The 17,710-nt window shown below is 37.3% G+C and overlaps 1 protein-coding gene and 1 long non-coding RNA gene across 3 annotated transcripts in view; one reads left to right on the plus strand and one right to left on the minus strand.

Moving 5' to 3' along the window:
• LOC134649972 (very long chain fatty acid elongase 7-like) overlaps positions 1 to 17,710 on the plus strand; it is a 144,437-nt gene that overhangs the window by 114,913 nt on the left and 11,814 nt on the right. For both annotated transcript variants that reach the window (XM_063504784.1, XM_063504783.1), the window contains exons 4-5: positions 2,585 to 2,665; positions 14,138 to 14,300. In XM_063504784.1, the coding sequence (XP_063360854.1) occupies positions 2,585 to 2,665; positions 14,138 to 14,300 (244 nt within the window). The remainder of the gene's footprint in view (positions 1 to 2,584; positions 2,666 to 14,137; positions 14,301 to 17,710) is intronic.
• LOC134649994 (uncharacterized) overlaps positions 1 to 17,710 on the minus strand; it is a 68,639-nt gene that overhangs the window by 23,477 nt on the left and 27,452 nt on the right. The window lies entirely within an intron of this gene.

Here is a 17,710-nt window from a genome sequence, read left to right on the forward strand (position 1 = left end):
TTACCAACTATACAATTTGGATATCGGATGTAATGTGTAAATGTTATTATGACATTTTATTATCATGAAAATAAGTCAATTTGGGAATTTAGGCATTTTGGAACTAAGTGTAGGAGCGTATAGGAGCGGCCTTAGTGCACGCTGCTGAAATCACTCGTGAGCCCGACGCCACGCTGCACGCCCCGCCGAACGCTCCGCTTCGAGCGTCCAATCAGGCCTTACACTAAGACCATTTGATACTTAGTAAAATATGTAAAAGGGAATTATGATATTTGGCTGTAACGAACCGGAATCCTTAAAAGGAAGAAAGAAACAAAAGAAGAAACTTGTTGCAGAAGCTTCCAGCGAGAAAGATACACATTTCAATTCAGAAGCTATTTGTCAGAAGTTAAGTAGAAGAATAGAAAACCAAACTATGCCGTATTTGCCCTTGAGTGCAACTATGTATGAACACGGGTGGGTATGGCATTATAATGACAAGTTCAATTCAAGTATCCGTCTTTATCCATCGACTAATGCATGTATAGTTTAGCCACAGATACATAATGTACAATATTGCCTGTCAATGATCAAAAGCGTGACCAAAATTGGAATAATGTCAAGTGTCATTGGACACATTTTTATTTGATTTGTAGTCTGCCTCTTTCGCACACATCGCTTCCCTTTTACACGCTTCAATTATCGTCATTCTAGATCTGTGAGTTTAGCATCATCATCATCATCATCATCATAACTTAAGAGCTTTGGTGGAGTAATCGCCAATCATTTCTTTCTTGTGCCAGTCTTTTAATTTCCTCATACGACGCATTATTTTTTATTTGGCTGAGATAAGTCATTCTAGGTTCCCTTCTTCCCTTGTCTTTTCAATTCTGCCTTCCAAGATGTTTAGGAAAAAGTTGTTGTTGAGTTTAGCTTAGGAAGCGGTTAAATGTAGAGTAGGTAGTTTTTTTCAGCTCCTATTCACTGTAATGATAGCCTAGAATCGCCAAGTTCGAGGAGGTCACGTTCTGACTGGAGCTCGGGCGAAAGTGATCGAGAACTGGTTTGCATCGAACCGCGCCATTGTATTGAAGATGCTGCTAGACAAATTCCATTCTCTGACCGAACTTGAACCTTATTGTGAAGAAATAGGGTCTAACAATGGTTAGAAGATTGTGTTGATAGTTCCATTAGTTCCATTTGATAAAACCGGAACTGTGCACACGACATAGTGTTCTCGATCCGTGGGTAACGCTCTAAACCCTTGGGTTATTGGATCTTTGGAGATTTTTATTATTCATTGAGGCCATTTATAATTTATTTATTTTATTCTAACAAGAATTTAGTAAGTACCAGGCGGGGCCCATTTCACTTTCACTGTCACATTTTATTAGTTTTGCCTGCCGTCTGTAAAATTACCATTAGCAATTCATCTTCCTCACCTTGTCCCGGCATTTTGCCACGGCTCATCGGAGCCTGGGATCCGCTTGACAACTTATCCCAAGAATTGGCGTCGGCACTAGTTTTTACGAAAGCGACTGTCATCTGACCTTCCAACCCAGAGGGTAAACTAGATCTTATTGGGATTAGTCCGGTTTCCTCACGATGTTTCTTTCACCGAAAACCACTGGTAAATATGTACCTACCCAAGTTCCCAAAACTCATGGGTTTGAGCCCGCAACCTCCGAATCGCAAGTCGAACGCTCTTACCGCTAGGCCACCAGCGTTTGTCTGAAGCAAATAAATATTCAATTATATTAGCGGCTTTTTAAAATCATATAATTTTTTAGACAGGCTGTTTTTTCTCGAGAGCACAGTTCTCTAGTGTTTACGATAGGATAGGCATATAGGCAGTGCGTGCACTATCCATCGCCTTGACCGGCTGCCCGCGTCCGGCGTTGCATTCGGTCAACCGAAACTGAATTTGCAACTGCAGTTATATGCACTCATGCTGTCTACAGTTGTAAGGTAAATTCGTATTTGACAGGCACTCTAACTTACAAACAAGTAACCGTCAAAAATATTTTTCTAACACATTTTTATTGCCGACTGTATTTTCTCAACTTTGCATGTCTATCAAGTACTTCTCGAGACCTTACAAATGAGCCTAAACTCTGGTGTTTATGTTTTTCCACCGAAGAGTTCCTTTGGCTACCTTTGGCATCATCAGATCAGCTGCATGTTAGCATATTTATTATTGCATTGCATTGTATGCGAAATTTCAGCTAAATCAGACACCAGGAAGTGGTTCAAATTTAAGTTACAAGATTTGAAGCACTATATACGTACAAAGAGATAATTATATATACGCATTGAAGCTAAATAAAAGTTTGTAAAAAATCAAACCTAGGGGAAATTGTGTCAAAATATTTTTAATAATGTTAATATCCAGAGAGGAAAATGAGGACTACCTATACGTTTGTATCGAAAGGCGGTTTCGGGGCAGTCGTCCCCTTTCGTGTTCAGTAGGGTTTGCAATCCGGATCCGAAATGTATGAACTTATCCGGATCTGGATCCGGATTCGCGGATCTTCCCATACATTTCAGATCCGTCGTGCAAATCTTAGTGTTAAGGCATCAAAGAAATAATATGTGTTTGTTCCAGCACCTAATGTCGGGATGGTGGGGCGACTACAGTTTGGCGTGTCAGCCTGTTGACTACAGTGAGAGCGAACAGGCGAGACGGGTAAGTTCTAAGCTCACTCTCCTTTACTATTATAGTAGACGAAAACCAAACTGACGACCGGGGTCATCTCTTTATCTCTTTCACCCTAACCTTCGGCCACGCGAGCGTGAATGAGAAGGTTTGCGACCCTGGTTGTTAGTTTGGTTTCCGACTACCGTCTATAGCCTGATTTCAAAATTTCAAAAAAAAAATTGTTAAGTACGGGTCCCTGTACTGGGGTTAGTAAGGGTCTCTGGGACCCCGAAACAATCTCCCGGCAGTTATGACCATTGTAATGGGAGAAAAAAACTGTATCCCGACGGTGCAACAAATCATCTTTTAACAAATTCTTGTTAAATGAAATAATTACTTAAATATAATTATATTATCTAAGAGCCTTTTTACATTGTCCGATCTGATATCAGATACCAACTGTTTTTGTCCAATCATTCCGATAATCCTTGAAGAAAAACAGCTACTAGAGAGTGCTTTATGGCATCCTTTTTTTAAAGTTTTCTTTTAAACATTTAGGTAGGTAATAGAAAAATCATTTAACGAAAATTGTTAAAAGATAATTTTTGGTTTTGCCCAAAAAAACTATCATCGCTACGGTGTATGTGGTAAAGGTATCGCTGCAACTGGTATTTAAATATAAAAGATTAATTAGTATAAAGATCTTAAGAACATTTTAACAATCTTCATTACCTAGTCTAATCTTTCTCTCATTAGTAAGAAAACTCACTGAATCTATTTTGTAACCAAATGGCATATTATAATCAACGCTTAGCGTAACGGAACCATCACTTTGGTCACCAACCATCACTAATGTTCGTCCGTCCATTGGCGGGTTAGCTGTTCGCGTACTAATATTTTTATTTTTATCAAGTTCATAAGTATTTGTTTAAATACCTACCAAGTTGGTATCGGAACCGGTTTTTTGCAAAAACTTAGAAATAACCATATTTTTCGAATTATTTTATACTCGAAATGTAGGTCTCAGTTGTGTTTTTAGGTTACGACTTCGTATTATTAGATTGCCCAATTAGAAATGAAGTAATTAGCAAAGAACGAAAAAATACCGTTTCCGTTCCCATACAAAAAATACCGGTATCCGATCCCTGAATTACAAACTATATTTTTGTGTACCTAGTGTAGGTACGAGTAAGTTACCATTTCGAATGTTTTCATGTAGATACCTATAACTATACCTATATAGGTACCTATAACTTTTTCTTGAAGGAAGTAATCAGTAAACAAACTAAGAATGAACACAGATCCCTAAATGGACAAATCTACCCTCACTTTTTACACCATATCAGTAGCAAGCAAGCATACAGCCCGTCTGATGGTAAGTAGTTACCGTAACCTATGAGCGCCTGTCCAACTGCAGTGTTATTTATAAACGCCTTTCAAATCCTGCACATACATTGCTATTTTAAAGAACCCTATAGGTATTCTCTAGTTTGTAAAATGAATGATTTCAGAATCAAAGTATTTCATAACAAGAAATTCTTGTCTTCTTCATCTATGAATGAAAGTATAGGTAAACACCAGATTTGACCCATAACAAACAAGAATTTAAACAATTGTTACTGAACACGTGAACACACTCCAACACTCAAGTTTGTCAATATTATGTGTGTGTGAATTTCAAATGTAAGTACTTACGCAAATATATATCTTGTTTTAGTCATCTATAGCGTAGATAAGTCATCATGAAATTTTCTGTTTTAGAAGCAATACCTGGGAGAGCGAGCTTTGCTCGGGTAACAATCCGGATTGCAATCCGGGAATCGTTAGGGCCATTTTAGGAGGAGTAGGAGTAGCAGCGAAAGCGCTATTTAAACTGTTTGTCCTTGTCACAGTCTCACATTTTTTTGTTCCCCACATTTAAATTTAGTATAGGTTATGGTGGGCGACAAATAAATCCGACCAATCATAGTGTCGCATGCGTATGTTTTGTCCCTCGCGCACGCACGCGTATAGCACATCTATAGGATCCTACCATCTATGAAAATGAATGACGCATCTACCTGCGCAAGGGCATCAATGGGTCAAGTTTGTCCAACGGCACAAGCTCTACACTTTCCAACGCGCGTGCGCAGACTCGCGATTCGAAAGTGTTGCGTCTGGTTGGACCACAGATTGGACATTGGTAATGAGTTCTACCGTCAGCAGCAGATGTTGCTAAGCGGGCGAGATGTTCAAAATTATCTTGACGCGCTCTTATTCTCTTAACAATAAAGTCGCGTCAAGATCATTTTGAACACCTCGCCCGCTTAGCAACTATTGTTGCTGACTGTACGTAGACAAAAAGCAAGCTCAGCGACCCAAAGAGGGTCTTGGCCTCCGAAATAAGAGCACACCACTTTTCCCGATCCTGCGCCGTTTCATGCCAATTATCGGCTTGAAGCTGACGCAGATCCGCTTCCACACTGTCTCCCTAGCGGTATCTGGGCCGACCTACCGGGCGGCCACCAGTCGGTCTTCCCAAGTACCTACTTTTAATAGATAGATAGATAGATTAGATAGATTTATTTATTTCATAATACAGATTACATTATAATTGATCGTCAAAACAAGGATGTCACCAGAATATAATCAATACAATATTAAATTAAAAATCAAATACTTACAGAATGATAAGATTTTTAAAATAATGTCAAGATAGTATCTCCTGTGGCGGATCGTCAAAATCTATACATCATTCATAAAAATTCGCTAACAGAGTACAACGGTTTATCCAACAAAAAATCTCTTAATCGGCGTTTGAATGCTTGATCACACAGTTCACTTCTTATAACGGCCGGAAGTCGTTCATACTTAAGGTAAGATAGGTCCTATGACACGTGGGTTTCTCTGAGCCAGGGCCATACGGCGAGGAACCGTTCTTAGCAAAATTTAACTGTGACGATGACCGACGATTTGACCGTCAATTAAGTGGCAACGGCACAAGCTTTACTTTCTTTCAGACCTCGCTGGTCGAAAGTGTTGTGTCATCGTGCTTTGTTGGGTGATTTCTTTTGGCACTTCATAGCTAAAATGTCGAGTCTATATTTGGACACACACACACAAGCAAAGATATTTGAGAGCCATCAAATAGGTTTCTATTTTTGGCATCATTGTAAAAAAGCCCATCATTGTAAAATGTTTGAACAAAACTCGCAAGAGTAGCACTAGCCCTGATTTTGCGACTTGTATGTACAAATTATTATAAACCAAAAAAATATAATCGATAGTTGTATCTTATCTTATCTCTTTAAACGAGCAATTCTTGTATATTTATTTATTTATATGTATATATATTTTGAGGATCTCGGAAACGGCTCTAACGATTTCGATGAAATTTGACATATGGACTTTCGGGGGTGAAAAATCGATCTAGCTAGGTCTTATCTCTGGGAAAACGCGCATTTTCGAGTTTTTATATGTTTTCCGAGCATAGCTCGGTCCTGGCTCGGTCTCCCAGATATTATACATAATTATTAATAGATAAATGCTTGAACAAAAATCGCAAAAGTGGCACTGGCCCTGAATCTAATCGATAGTTGTATAGTTGTGATAGTTTTATAGATGACTTGGCAATCGCACATAATGCTTTACTCGTACCGTACTCGTAAGTAAATATGTGTAATGCTCAAACTGCAATTAGCGCTATAGTAGCGTTATGTTCAATTAGAATTATTTTTAACAGGTGACGATGATCCTTATGTCATTATGCAGCCGTGCGATGGCCAAGTCATTATATAGCGTTGCGAGACTTGCACCTTTTTACATGTAATGTTTTTGATGGGATCTCATCTCTTTTTGTAGACAGTCCTTCTTTTCGGGTACTCATACCCGTACTATGTATACAATATCATAACTAAACACATCTTTATTCATACTCACATCGTACATCGTAGTGTACCTTTACTTTACCTACTATTTGTAGGAACTGCAACAGTAACTTTGTAATAGCATATATTTATATGGGATTACAAACTTACTTATGCAGTTCTTAGATCCTTAAAACATGACTGATATTGCAATATTTTTAGGTTTTCTATGGCTTGATAAGCTGAAAAATACTTATGTTTAATATTTGAAGCTTGTGGGTATGCTAGAAGTGCCTTAGAATTATGATGATCGTAAGTGAGTGAATGAGTGAATGAGTGTGTCAGTGTCGAAACTAAGGAACTTTGACGTACAATAATTCTTAAACTACAAGTTCCGATTTAATGTTTTTGAGAATATATCTAAAACATGCCCTATATGTCACTGAAAATTCAGGGTTCTAGCTTCAGCCAGCACAAAATTACAGGACGTCGAAAATGGCCTGAATCGCTTCGAGAAAAGGATGTTACACCGTGCCTGTTTGTTTTGCTCGACTTGGCGGGGGCACTGCCGTGCCCCCGGATTCTAGACAATCGGCAATCACGGAAATGGCTTAAAAAATAAAAAAAACAGGCCCTTGCCGCGACACTATGGCCCGCCAGCCTTAAACAAGGAAGAAAGTGCCGCATTCCATAAAACCCAGACCGGAAGTGCGAGTCGGACTCGCGCACGAAGGGTTCCATACCATTAGGGCTCATTTAGACGATGCGAGAACTCGCATGCGAGTTTCATTACGGTTTCAATCGGTCGGTTTAATTGGTAACCAACAGTCCGCAACGCAATGTAACTATGAATCGCATGCGAGTTCGCGCGCCGTCTACGTCTTACGCAAAAAACGGCAAACAAATCACGTTTGTTGTACTTAAATACATATTTATTTAATTTTATGTTTAGTATATATATATATTTTTTTTTATTAATTTATTTAAGGTCGCTTTTTAACAACAAGGTCATTAGCGACTACAAGAGAATTACAATTTTTTATATATATCTATTAATCTTATAAATCTAAGTACATGTAAATAACGATCATTTAAAGTTTAAAACTTATTTGCGTAACAACTTAAATGATTGTTTAAAATTTAAACAATCATTTAAGTTGTTAGGCAACTTACAAATCTCTTTTTCTTCCTTATATGATAAACACTCAATTAAAATATGGCTCACAGTCAACTCCAAACCGCATTTATCACTTTTTCTGTTGTTATAGCGGCAACAGAAATACATAATCTGTAAAAATTTCAACTTTGACAGACGGATGGACGCACAGTGGAGTCTTAGTAATAGGGTCCCGTTTTTACCCTTTGGGTACGGAACCCTAAAAAGAGCAAGCAGTAAGTCAAGTGCCACCTGTCATGTCGAATGACCAGTGTACGGCGAACCTTTGGTACGAACTACGAATACGGTAAGGTAGGTCTTTATTATGGTACCGTAAGTAGTTGCCGCCTGTCATATTTGACCAGTGTAAGATGAGCCTTTGGTACGAACTATTAATAAGGGAAGATAGGTCTTTATTATGTAAATATTTTAGTTAAATTATTTGAAATGTAAATTGTATTTCATCTAGTTTTACTCAGATTGAATTTTATAGCAGGTGACGACTTTGAGTGCAAGAGAGCTGAATATTCGGTACAATTTTACTTTATTTGTTTAACAAGGGGGCAAAGTTGTTGTTTAACCTCTTATGCTAATATCCCCGAGACAGTGAAAGATTACAAAATTGAACCACGAGCGTAAAGAGTGGTTCGAAAAGTAGTATCTTGAGCATCGCAACGGTTTTGAGGCACGATTATTGATTAAAATGAACTGTAAAACATTACAGATAAAATCCGCTACGCTATTAAATATTTATCTTTTTTACTAGCTTATGCGTAACTTATTTACTTTTTTGAAGACTGGTCTGGCCTAGTGGGTAGTGACCCTGCCTGTGAAGCCGCGGTCCTGGGTTCGAATCCCGGTAAGGGCATTTATTTGTGTAATGAGCACAGATATTTGTTCCTTAGTCTTTGGTGTTTTCTATATATTTATGTATTTGTATATATCGTTGTATGAGTACCCACAACACAAGCCTTCTTGAGCTTACTCTGGGACTTAACCAATCTGTGTAAGAATGTCCTGTAATATTTATATTTATTTATTTATAACAATTATTTCGTAAGATGCAGTTCGAGTGATAATAGCAATGCCGGTTGCTACGGCATTTAACATACTTAACACGGAATAATTAAATTACACTAATGACACCAGCCACATTCCTACCATTGCTAGAGGTCCAAGCTTGGCATATTATAATTATTAATAGGTAATACATACATATTATAGGACTATTTACACAGATCGCTCTAGTCCCACAGTAAGCTCAATAAAGCTTGAGTTGTAGATTTTAGTCAGACGAAGGTACATATAATGTACCTATGTATGTATGTATGTATGTGAAGGTACCTATATACTTATAAAAACATAGAAAATATCTTATCTCAGAAAAAAAAATATTTTTGATAAACAAAAATAAATTCCCTTAGCAGGATTCGAACCCGGGACCTTCTGCTTCGTAGATACCCACTGTCACTACCGACTAGGCTAGGACTAGGACTTCATATCGAGGTAATTAAATAAATTACCAAAAAACTGACAGTTTTAAATGTAAATTAATTTATTCAAGAAAAAACTCTAGTTATATATGTAAGAAATGGGTCAATTTCACCAAACGAGCATTTTTGTCTAATTTCCATGGAATTTTGAAATACTAACATTACACAAAAATAATTATGCTGATAATTTGATAAAAAATATAATAAACATTAATTTTCTTATGGGGTAAAAATATTCATAAAGCTATAAAAGTTATTTCAATTTAAAAATTTGGTCAGGGCACGGGAATTAGTGTGTCCATGGGAATTAGATTTTACTAGCACGGAAATTAGAACATGGCACAGGAATTGTTTTCTTAACTTATTTTGGTAGTTAAAACTATTATTTATGTATATTTTAATCTACAATAATGTACTTTAACCATACTGAAGCGGCATCGAACATATTTACCTTCTTTAATTTTAGTTTCGGACGACAAATCTACGAAAGTATGATACACTAAAAACTACGTATTTGACTAACCGTTTCCTTGATTTTAATGGCAACTAATCTCTCTTTCTTAGTAAAATGTACATATTTCAAAACAATACCTACTTACATACATACATACAAAACTATTCATTAAATTAAAAAGTGTCATGATGTATCTGCATGTAGATAGGTACAAGGTGTATGATCTGGTATATGGCCGTATAGGAAATGATACTAAGAAATAAGTAAATAGGGGCACAGTGAGAAGAAGTTATTGTGTAAGTTAATCTGAAGAAATCGAATATGCTGCCTTCATAAATTCATAACACAAAAAATTGTTTGACCACATATGAGGTAAGGTGGGGTAAGACTATCACAGACAGACAGACATGACGAATCCATAAGGGTTCCGTCTTTTGCCATTTGGCTACGGAACCCTAATAAGGTATCTAATAGTATTACGATTTTAATACCCCCTGGCACTGACTAAAATAACCGACTTGGTTTCCCATTACATCTCAAAACTTTTTTGTAGTAGAAGAACTGCGTTGCGAGACTTGCATCTTTTTACATGTAATGTTTTTGATAGGATCCCATCTCTTTTTGTAGGCTGTCCTTCTTTTCAGGTAATCATACCCATACCATACTGATACTATGTATACACATCTTTATTCATACTCACATCGTACGTCGTAGTGTACCTTTACTTTCCCTACTAATTGTAAGAACTAAAAGGTAACGTTGTTATCGCATATATTTCTATGGGATTACAAACTTATTTATGCAGTTATTAGATCTTTAGAACGTGACTAATATTGCAGTATTATTAGATTTTTATTGGCTTAAAAAGCTAAAACCAAATTACGTTTCAAATTTGGGTATGCTAGAAGTACCTTAAAATAATGATGATCGTGAGTGATTGTGTCAGTGACAAAACTAAGGGATTGTAAAGTGCATTAAATGTTATTTTGATAGAATGTTATTGAGATTTGATGGTACGGCCGTGCCACTTTGTTTTGCTCGACTTGGCGGCGGCACTGCCGTGCCCCCAGATCCTTTGTCCTTCCCCGGGCCTCAAACTATCTCCATGCCAAATATCATCAAGATGATATTGGTTCAGCGGTTTAAGCGTGACGAGATAACAGACAGACAGACAGAGATACTTTCGCATTTATAATATAGTAAGAATAGGATATATATTTATTTTTTCTTGTATTAGAAAAGCTAATTTATAACAACTAATCTATTAAACGAGCAATTCTTGTATATATTTCGGGAATCTCGGAAACGGCTCTAACGATTTCGAATGAAATTTGATCATATATGAGGGTTTTTTGGGGTGAAAAATCGATCTAGCTAGGTGTTATCTCTGGGAAAACGCGCATTTTTGAGTTTTTAGGTAGGTATATGTTTTCCAAGCAAAGCTCGGTCTCCCAGATATTTAAACTTTATACGGTATACGCTGTCAGCTGTCAAATTTACAAAAAAAAAACATTGCAAATTTGATTCATTTTGTTTCATGTAACCTTAGGTACAGGTATTATAATATGTAATAATTCCAGAAATAGTTTTATGTTTATATAATATTTTAATGTTATAATATGATCAATGAATAAGGTAAGGTGGGGCAAGACTAACAGTACAAGGATTCCATACAAGTGATAGTCTTACCCCGGTGTCGTCTTACCCCACCTTACCTTACGTATTAAAATTGCCCGGGTTATTCGGGTCCACCCTGTATGTACTATAGTACTTATACTAAAAAACCGTTCACAAATTTTTGTGCATTCTTTAAGATTTCCTTAAATGCAAAATAGAAAGATATACGTCATATTATTATTACATATAATATATATTCAATGCCAATATACATCAATGTAATAATAATATGACGTAAACATTGCCAATTAACTTAAAGTGCCCCCAATAAAAGATTTGTTGACAATAAATGTAATACTTTCTAATTTCCGTGCCACTTAATCAGCTGTTTTAGGTAAATTTGCTATGGGAATTAGGGCACGGAAATTAGAATTCGTAATAAAAAAATTCGCCAAAAATTTAAATCGTGTTTGACCAAACTGTTATGTTATCGCTTACATAAAGATACATAAAGGGCTCCTAAATATGACAATTGTTATTGAAAAGCTATGTGGAAAATAAAATTTATAAGGGGCATCGAAATTACAAAAAAATTGTCGCCCACCCGGATTCCGAAATACTTACGCGATTTGCTCAAACACGCCACGGCTTGACGTACATCCGTTTGCTTTGAAAGACAGCCGAATACTGCCAGTACAGGTGAGGCGGGACACGAGGCGGTTCAAATACAGACGTCGGCTGTCAGAGCCCTGTGAGTTTTGCCGACGAAATTGTACTCGCGCGCTCGGACAAAATTTAAACATCGATCACGAGTTATTTACCACAATGAAGTTAATAGTGTATGTGCTCAGTGATAGTAAATATCATCTAGTTTAAGTATTTGACACTAAATTAGTGATACTAATGTAGAATTTTTCGTAGGATTTTTCATTATGCTCAAAAGTAGATTCCGGACAGGGCACGGGAGCAGTAATTTGAGCCTTTAGGTATTTTTAAGTGTATTCTAAAAACCAATAATTAATCAGTGAATTCATATGGAACTCGGTGTGAAAGTGTGACTTCTTTATGTAAAAAAAAAATGGTAAGTATTATCTGATGCTAACCCGCGATTTTCATCACGGACAGAAAAAAAATCGTGTTCAGAAATTGACCCAAATATGTTTTAAATAAAACGTCGAGATGTACCTATTATTAAATTCGTTAAACACGATATAATCCGATTCCATAGGTTTATTTCATATTTAATATTTAGTTTCAAATTTATAAAAAAATAATAGTACCTAGTGCTCAATACTGGATATGTCTGCTAAATCTCGTCTAGACGTTTTGGCGTGAATTAGTAACAAAAAACCAAAAATGTAAACATGCAAATAAATAAGTATACTACAAACACAAACTTTCTCATATATTAACATACATTAGTACTATTAGTAGGTTTACGTTCATACGTAGACCATGTGTTTTCCTGTCAATTGTGATGAAACTCTGTCAAGTTCACGCACAGAGAAAGCTTTCTCAGAATCAAGATGTGGGCTTGGCGCTGCAAGGCGGCTACCATACAAACGGGCAACCACTTTTAGTAAAAAAAAAATCTATGTATTTATTTCGCTAAAAAAGTCCTTAAGTCTACCTAATGTTGCCAAACCTCTTAAGTTAGAAAAAAGGGTTAACATTTTTCGTATATCTTAAGGTACAAAGCGAAATTACGGCGTTAGTTAGAATAATTTCGTGAGTTTGACACTCAACCTTTATTTTATATTTCTCGTCATTATAAACAAAAATAATTTGTATGAACTAGCGGGATTCCGCGCAAATCATTATAGGTATTATGAAATTTATGGATGCTATAAAACCTGTTTCAGCCACAATGTCACTTGACTTCGGATGAAAAGTGAAATTTAACTCATTGATCATTCGCAATCATTTGCGTAACAGAAACGAGTTTTCATCATTATTTAAAAGACATTTTGGAAGAAACTTTCTTCATCATTCAAAATCCTGTTTACCTACTTAATAAATAAGAAAATAGTTACCTAATGCATTTCTTTTGCTTAGGTATTGTTAAGAATTTGTCTTCGCAGTTTTTAACAAGTCACCTTAATAAAATACGTATATCTTATGTGATATGAAATAAATCTATGTGCGTTTTATTTAATTTAAAGAATACCGTAGTACCGTACCGTAAATGGGGTGAGTAGGGTCAAAAATGAAATTTAAACCTCGATAACATTTTATTTTTACATATGAAAACTGAATGGTGTATATAATATGTGTTCTGGACGTTTGTATTTTAGTTTTTATTTTATTCCATTTCATAACTTTGACGATAAAGAGGAAAACCCACCTCACCCCGTAGTGCCTCGTATTTGGGGTGAGAGGGGTTTTCATACAAAGGTGATTTTGGAAGATTGTTGGATCGCTTTTTTTTTATTATGCGTATTACTATAGCTCCATTTTAAATTGGAATACATTATTTTTGTAGCAGTAGCCTTAAAATCCCTTCTCACCCCCCTCTCAAACCTTCTCTCCCCATTCATAACCCACCTCTCCCCGCGAAACCTACTCACCCCGTTTTACGGTACGCTTTTTTGTACTAGCTCTTTTTTAAAGCTTTTACTTACTTTGCATTGTAGTATGTAACTATGTATGTTTGTCGCGCCAAATCTTGCAAGTTAAATTTGACCCACATCCCGGTTTCCGATGAAGTTGAATATTTGCATACTCGGTAAGTCGGATTACAATGCAATATTATGGTACCATAGAGCTGATTTGATGATGGAGACAGGAGGTGGCCATAGGAACTCTGTGATGAAACAACGCAACCTAATTGTGTTGGGATTTTTAGAAATGTCTCGATGGGTATTAGTTGTATGTGGAAAGAAAAGTACAGTCAGCGATAAAAGCTTGTACCAAAAATGAAAGTTTGTTAAAAACTTTTTTACTTTTTTCCCACAGATGCTGCATCTATGCTGGGTGTACTACTTCTCCAAGCTGTCCGAGTTCGCGGACACGATATTCTTCGTGCTTCGGAAAAAGAAGGGCCAAGTCTCCTGGCTTCACCTGTACCACCACTCCCTCACTCCGTTCGAGGCGTGGATGCTCGTCAAATTCATTGCTGGTAAGCCATAGAATACCGCCTATAGAAACCTAATATTGGTCATTTTGTTCGCGACGCAACTCACCAAACTGTGAGGTGCGGGAGGGGTACTCACGGCGTTGCGATTGGTCGTTTCAAATATGGCGCGATGTCACGTGTCAGCGTAGGGATGGGACACGTTCATTACGGACAGTGGTACAGTGGTACAGTAATTTATTGTGGTAAAATTGTTATCATTTAGTTTAGGTACTTAAAGTAAACTTATTTAAGAATATTATTGACTAATAATATTTTAGCAATGTAAAAATGTAGGTAAAACCTAAAAATTTTACTTAACATAATGGCATTTATATTTAAAGTTGTTCCCGCATCTTGCATTTTAAACTTTAGATCTTTATATTATTTCCACTTAAAATCGCGCTCTCTTTCAATCCTAATACGAGCAAAATTTGTCACCGAAAGTTCATACAATTTACTTTCCGTTTTGTTACGGTCATTATAGAGTGTTCTATTAAAAACATAATGAAATAGGCCAAAAAAATTGGGTGCATTGTTTTTTTCTCAGTTAAAATGGAAATGGTTTGTTATTCTGAGTAGTGTCGCGGGTTCGAAACCCGGCTCGTACCAATGAGTTTTTTGGAACTTAGGTACGAAATATCATTAGATATTTACTAGTCGCTTTTCGGTAAAGGAAACATCGTGAGGAAACCGGACTAATCCCAATAAGGTCTAGTGTTCCCTCTGGGTTGGAAGGTCAGATAGCAGAAGCTTTCGTAAAAACTAGAGCCTACGCCAATTCTCGGGACTAGTTGCCACCCTAGTTGTACCCATGAGCCGTGGCAAAAGCCGAAACAACGCGGGGAAGATGATGACGTATGTCTATCACAAACCAAAACCGAGTTCCCTCGCACTTCTTTGAAGTTCATCATCGGGTCCATCTCGTGACATGAGACCTAACTTCTCTCCTAGAGGATTCTAAAAAACCCACACAACATATGCCTATCACAAACCAACACCGAGTTCCCTCGCACTTCATTGAAGTTCATCATCAGGCCCATCTCGTGACATGAGACCTAACTGCTCCCCTAGAGGATTCTAAAAAATCCACACAAAATATGCCTATAACAACCCAACACCGAGTTCCCTCGCACTTCTTTGAAGTTCATCATCAGGCCCATCTCGTGACATGAGACCTAGCTGCTCCCCTAGAGGATTCTAAAACACCCACATAACATATACCTATCACAAACCAACACCGAGTTCCCTCGCACTTCTTTGTAGTTCATGATCAGGCCCATCTCGTGACATGAGACCTAACTGCTCCCCTAGAGGATTCTAAAAAACCCACACAACATATGCCTATCACAAACCAACACCTAGTTCCCTCGCACTTCTTTGAAGTTCATCATGAGGCCCATCTGGTGACATGAGACCTAACTGCGCACCTACGCGATTCTAAAAAAACTCACCCATTTCTTATTTTAAAACTAGAACTCTATAATGATTATACTACTAGCAAAAAACGAAAATACGTATACCTACTTAATATTTAAGATAAACTACCATTATATTAAAACTACAGATTAATTACATTATTATATTCAATTAAAAGTAAAAGAGAATCACAGTTTTGTTTTATATTTCTTAAAATGGTACAATACGGTAGGTACGAACGAAGGCACGAAGTTCGCGCAACTGACGAAACCATCATCGTCGCATCCCTAGTCGTAATGTGAAAGGGATAGCACATTGCATTTTCAAGTTGACGAAAAGGGACGGACATACTTCGCCCTGAGCTTATTGACCACTATAAAATGAACCCCGCGGACAAGAAACAATTTTCAACGAAATAATGAAATTGACTTTCCCGTCGAAGGTAATTCCATCTGTTTTGTAAGTAGAAGTCTAAGATGACTTGCCACACCATATTACGCTGCAATATCCCATGATTTCCTCAAGAATTCAATAGTTTACGATTTATTTTCTTAGACACGTGCACACTGCTAACAGGTCGTAAGCTTGGTCGCTACTGATCGGAGCGGCGCGCGTGCGATATTATATTTGACCTATGCACCATACGGGTGATGACCGCGAGTCGTCCTATAAGCTCTGTCTATAGGGGTTGGTCTGTGTGGTAAGCAAAAATTATTTAAAAATATCTAGAATTCAACGTCTACCGCATGCATCCGGAGAGGTGGGCTAGCTTAGCCACCAAGTGGATGCCGGTAGAGGGACGTGGACGACGCAGGCTCAAACGGAGATGGATGGATGACTTGGACAGATTCCTGAACCAGATTCCTGGCCAGAGGAAACACCGAACCAGGAGCTTTGCCCAGCAGTGGGACACTCAGATAGGCTAGGAAAAAAAATTTAAACCCGGGTATGAAATTATACTGCCCGTATAATAATTGCGCCTATAGGATATTTTACATACATCTTTCGGCATATATTTGACTGCGAGATGAAGATGAAATAATAAGTATCATCTACGGTAAAATTGCGTTTCACATTCTTGTTATTCTTGTTATTTGTTATTTGTATTGTTACGTTGTTGTGTTACGTGTATCGAACAACGTTTTACAGTACATGGCACTTTAAAGTTTCGACATACGCACGAAAAGTGCTATTTTACGCACTAGTGCGGAAAAGTAGCCCCATATGTACTGTAAAAGTACATTTATCCTTTGGTTCTTCGTATTCACCCTGGCTTCATCTATACCACAACTCCCTCAATCCTTTCGAGGCGTGGGTGCTTGTCAAAATTATTGCTGGTTAGCAAAAATTCCTTCAGTCACTTTATAAAGAAAGAAACATTTATTATTTCATGCTTTGGAAGAAGAGCCAAGTCTCCTGCCTTTACTGTACTATCACACCATTAGGCTTAGCATATGAGGCGACGCAGTTCACGCAGCGCAGCGCAGAGCAAATTTTGTAAAGTATAGAACATCCTTTAGCTACGCACGCTGTATCTCAAGGACGTTCCATACTTTACAAAATCTACTCTGCGCTGCAATGCATGAACTGCAACGCGTCGCCTGCGTCTCAGCATACGCTTAGAAATTCGGTATCTATAATTATGTAGGTAGGTACGTCTAGTGCTGCGCGAGAATAGTGGGTAACAAAAATAAAAACAATCTCAAAAATCAAAGCGGCACTGATAAGGTAAACGTACTAGTGCTCGACATGCCAATGCCCAATAGATGACACCCTGCTGTCACCTCTATTGTCAATGACTTAAGTTTTAAGATGACATGTACTGGGACCGCGTCCAGCACCAGTTAATACGTTTACCATAATTGCATCGATAATCATGTACAATGGAAAATTATTTATTACCAGTGTGATTAGTTATTATAAAATCTTCATCAACTCATCATGACAAAATGGCAATAACAGCAATGGATTTATTAAGGAAATTGATAAAGACATCA

Source organism: Cydia amplana, chromosome 8 (assembly GCF_948474715.1).
Source record: "Cydia amplana chromosome 8, ilCydAmpl1.1, whole genome shotgun sequence".
NCBI classification, from domain to species: Eukaryota; Metazoa; Arthropoda; class Insecta; order Lepidoptera; family Tortricidae; genus Cydia; species Cydia amplana.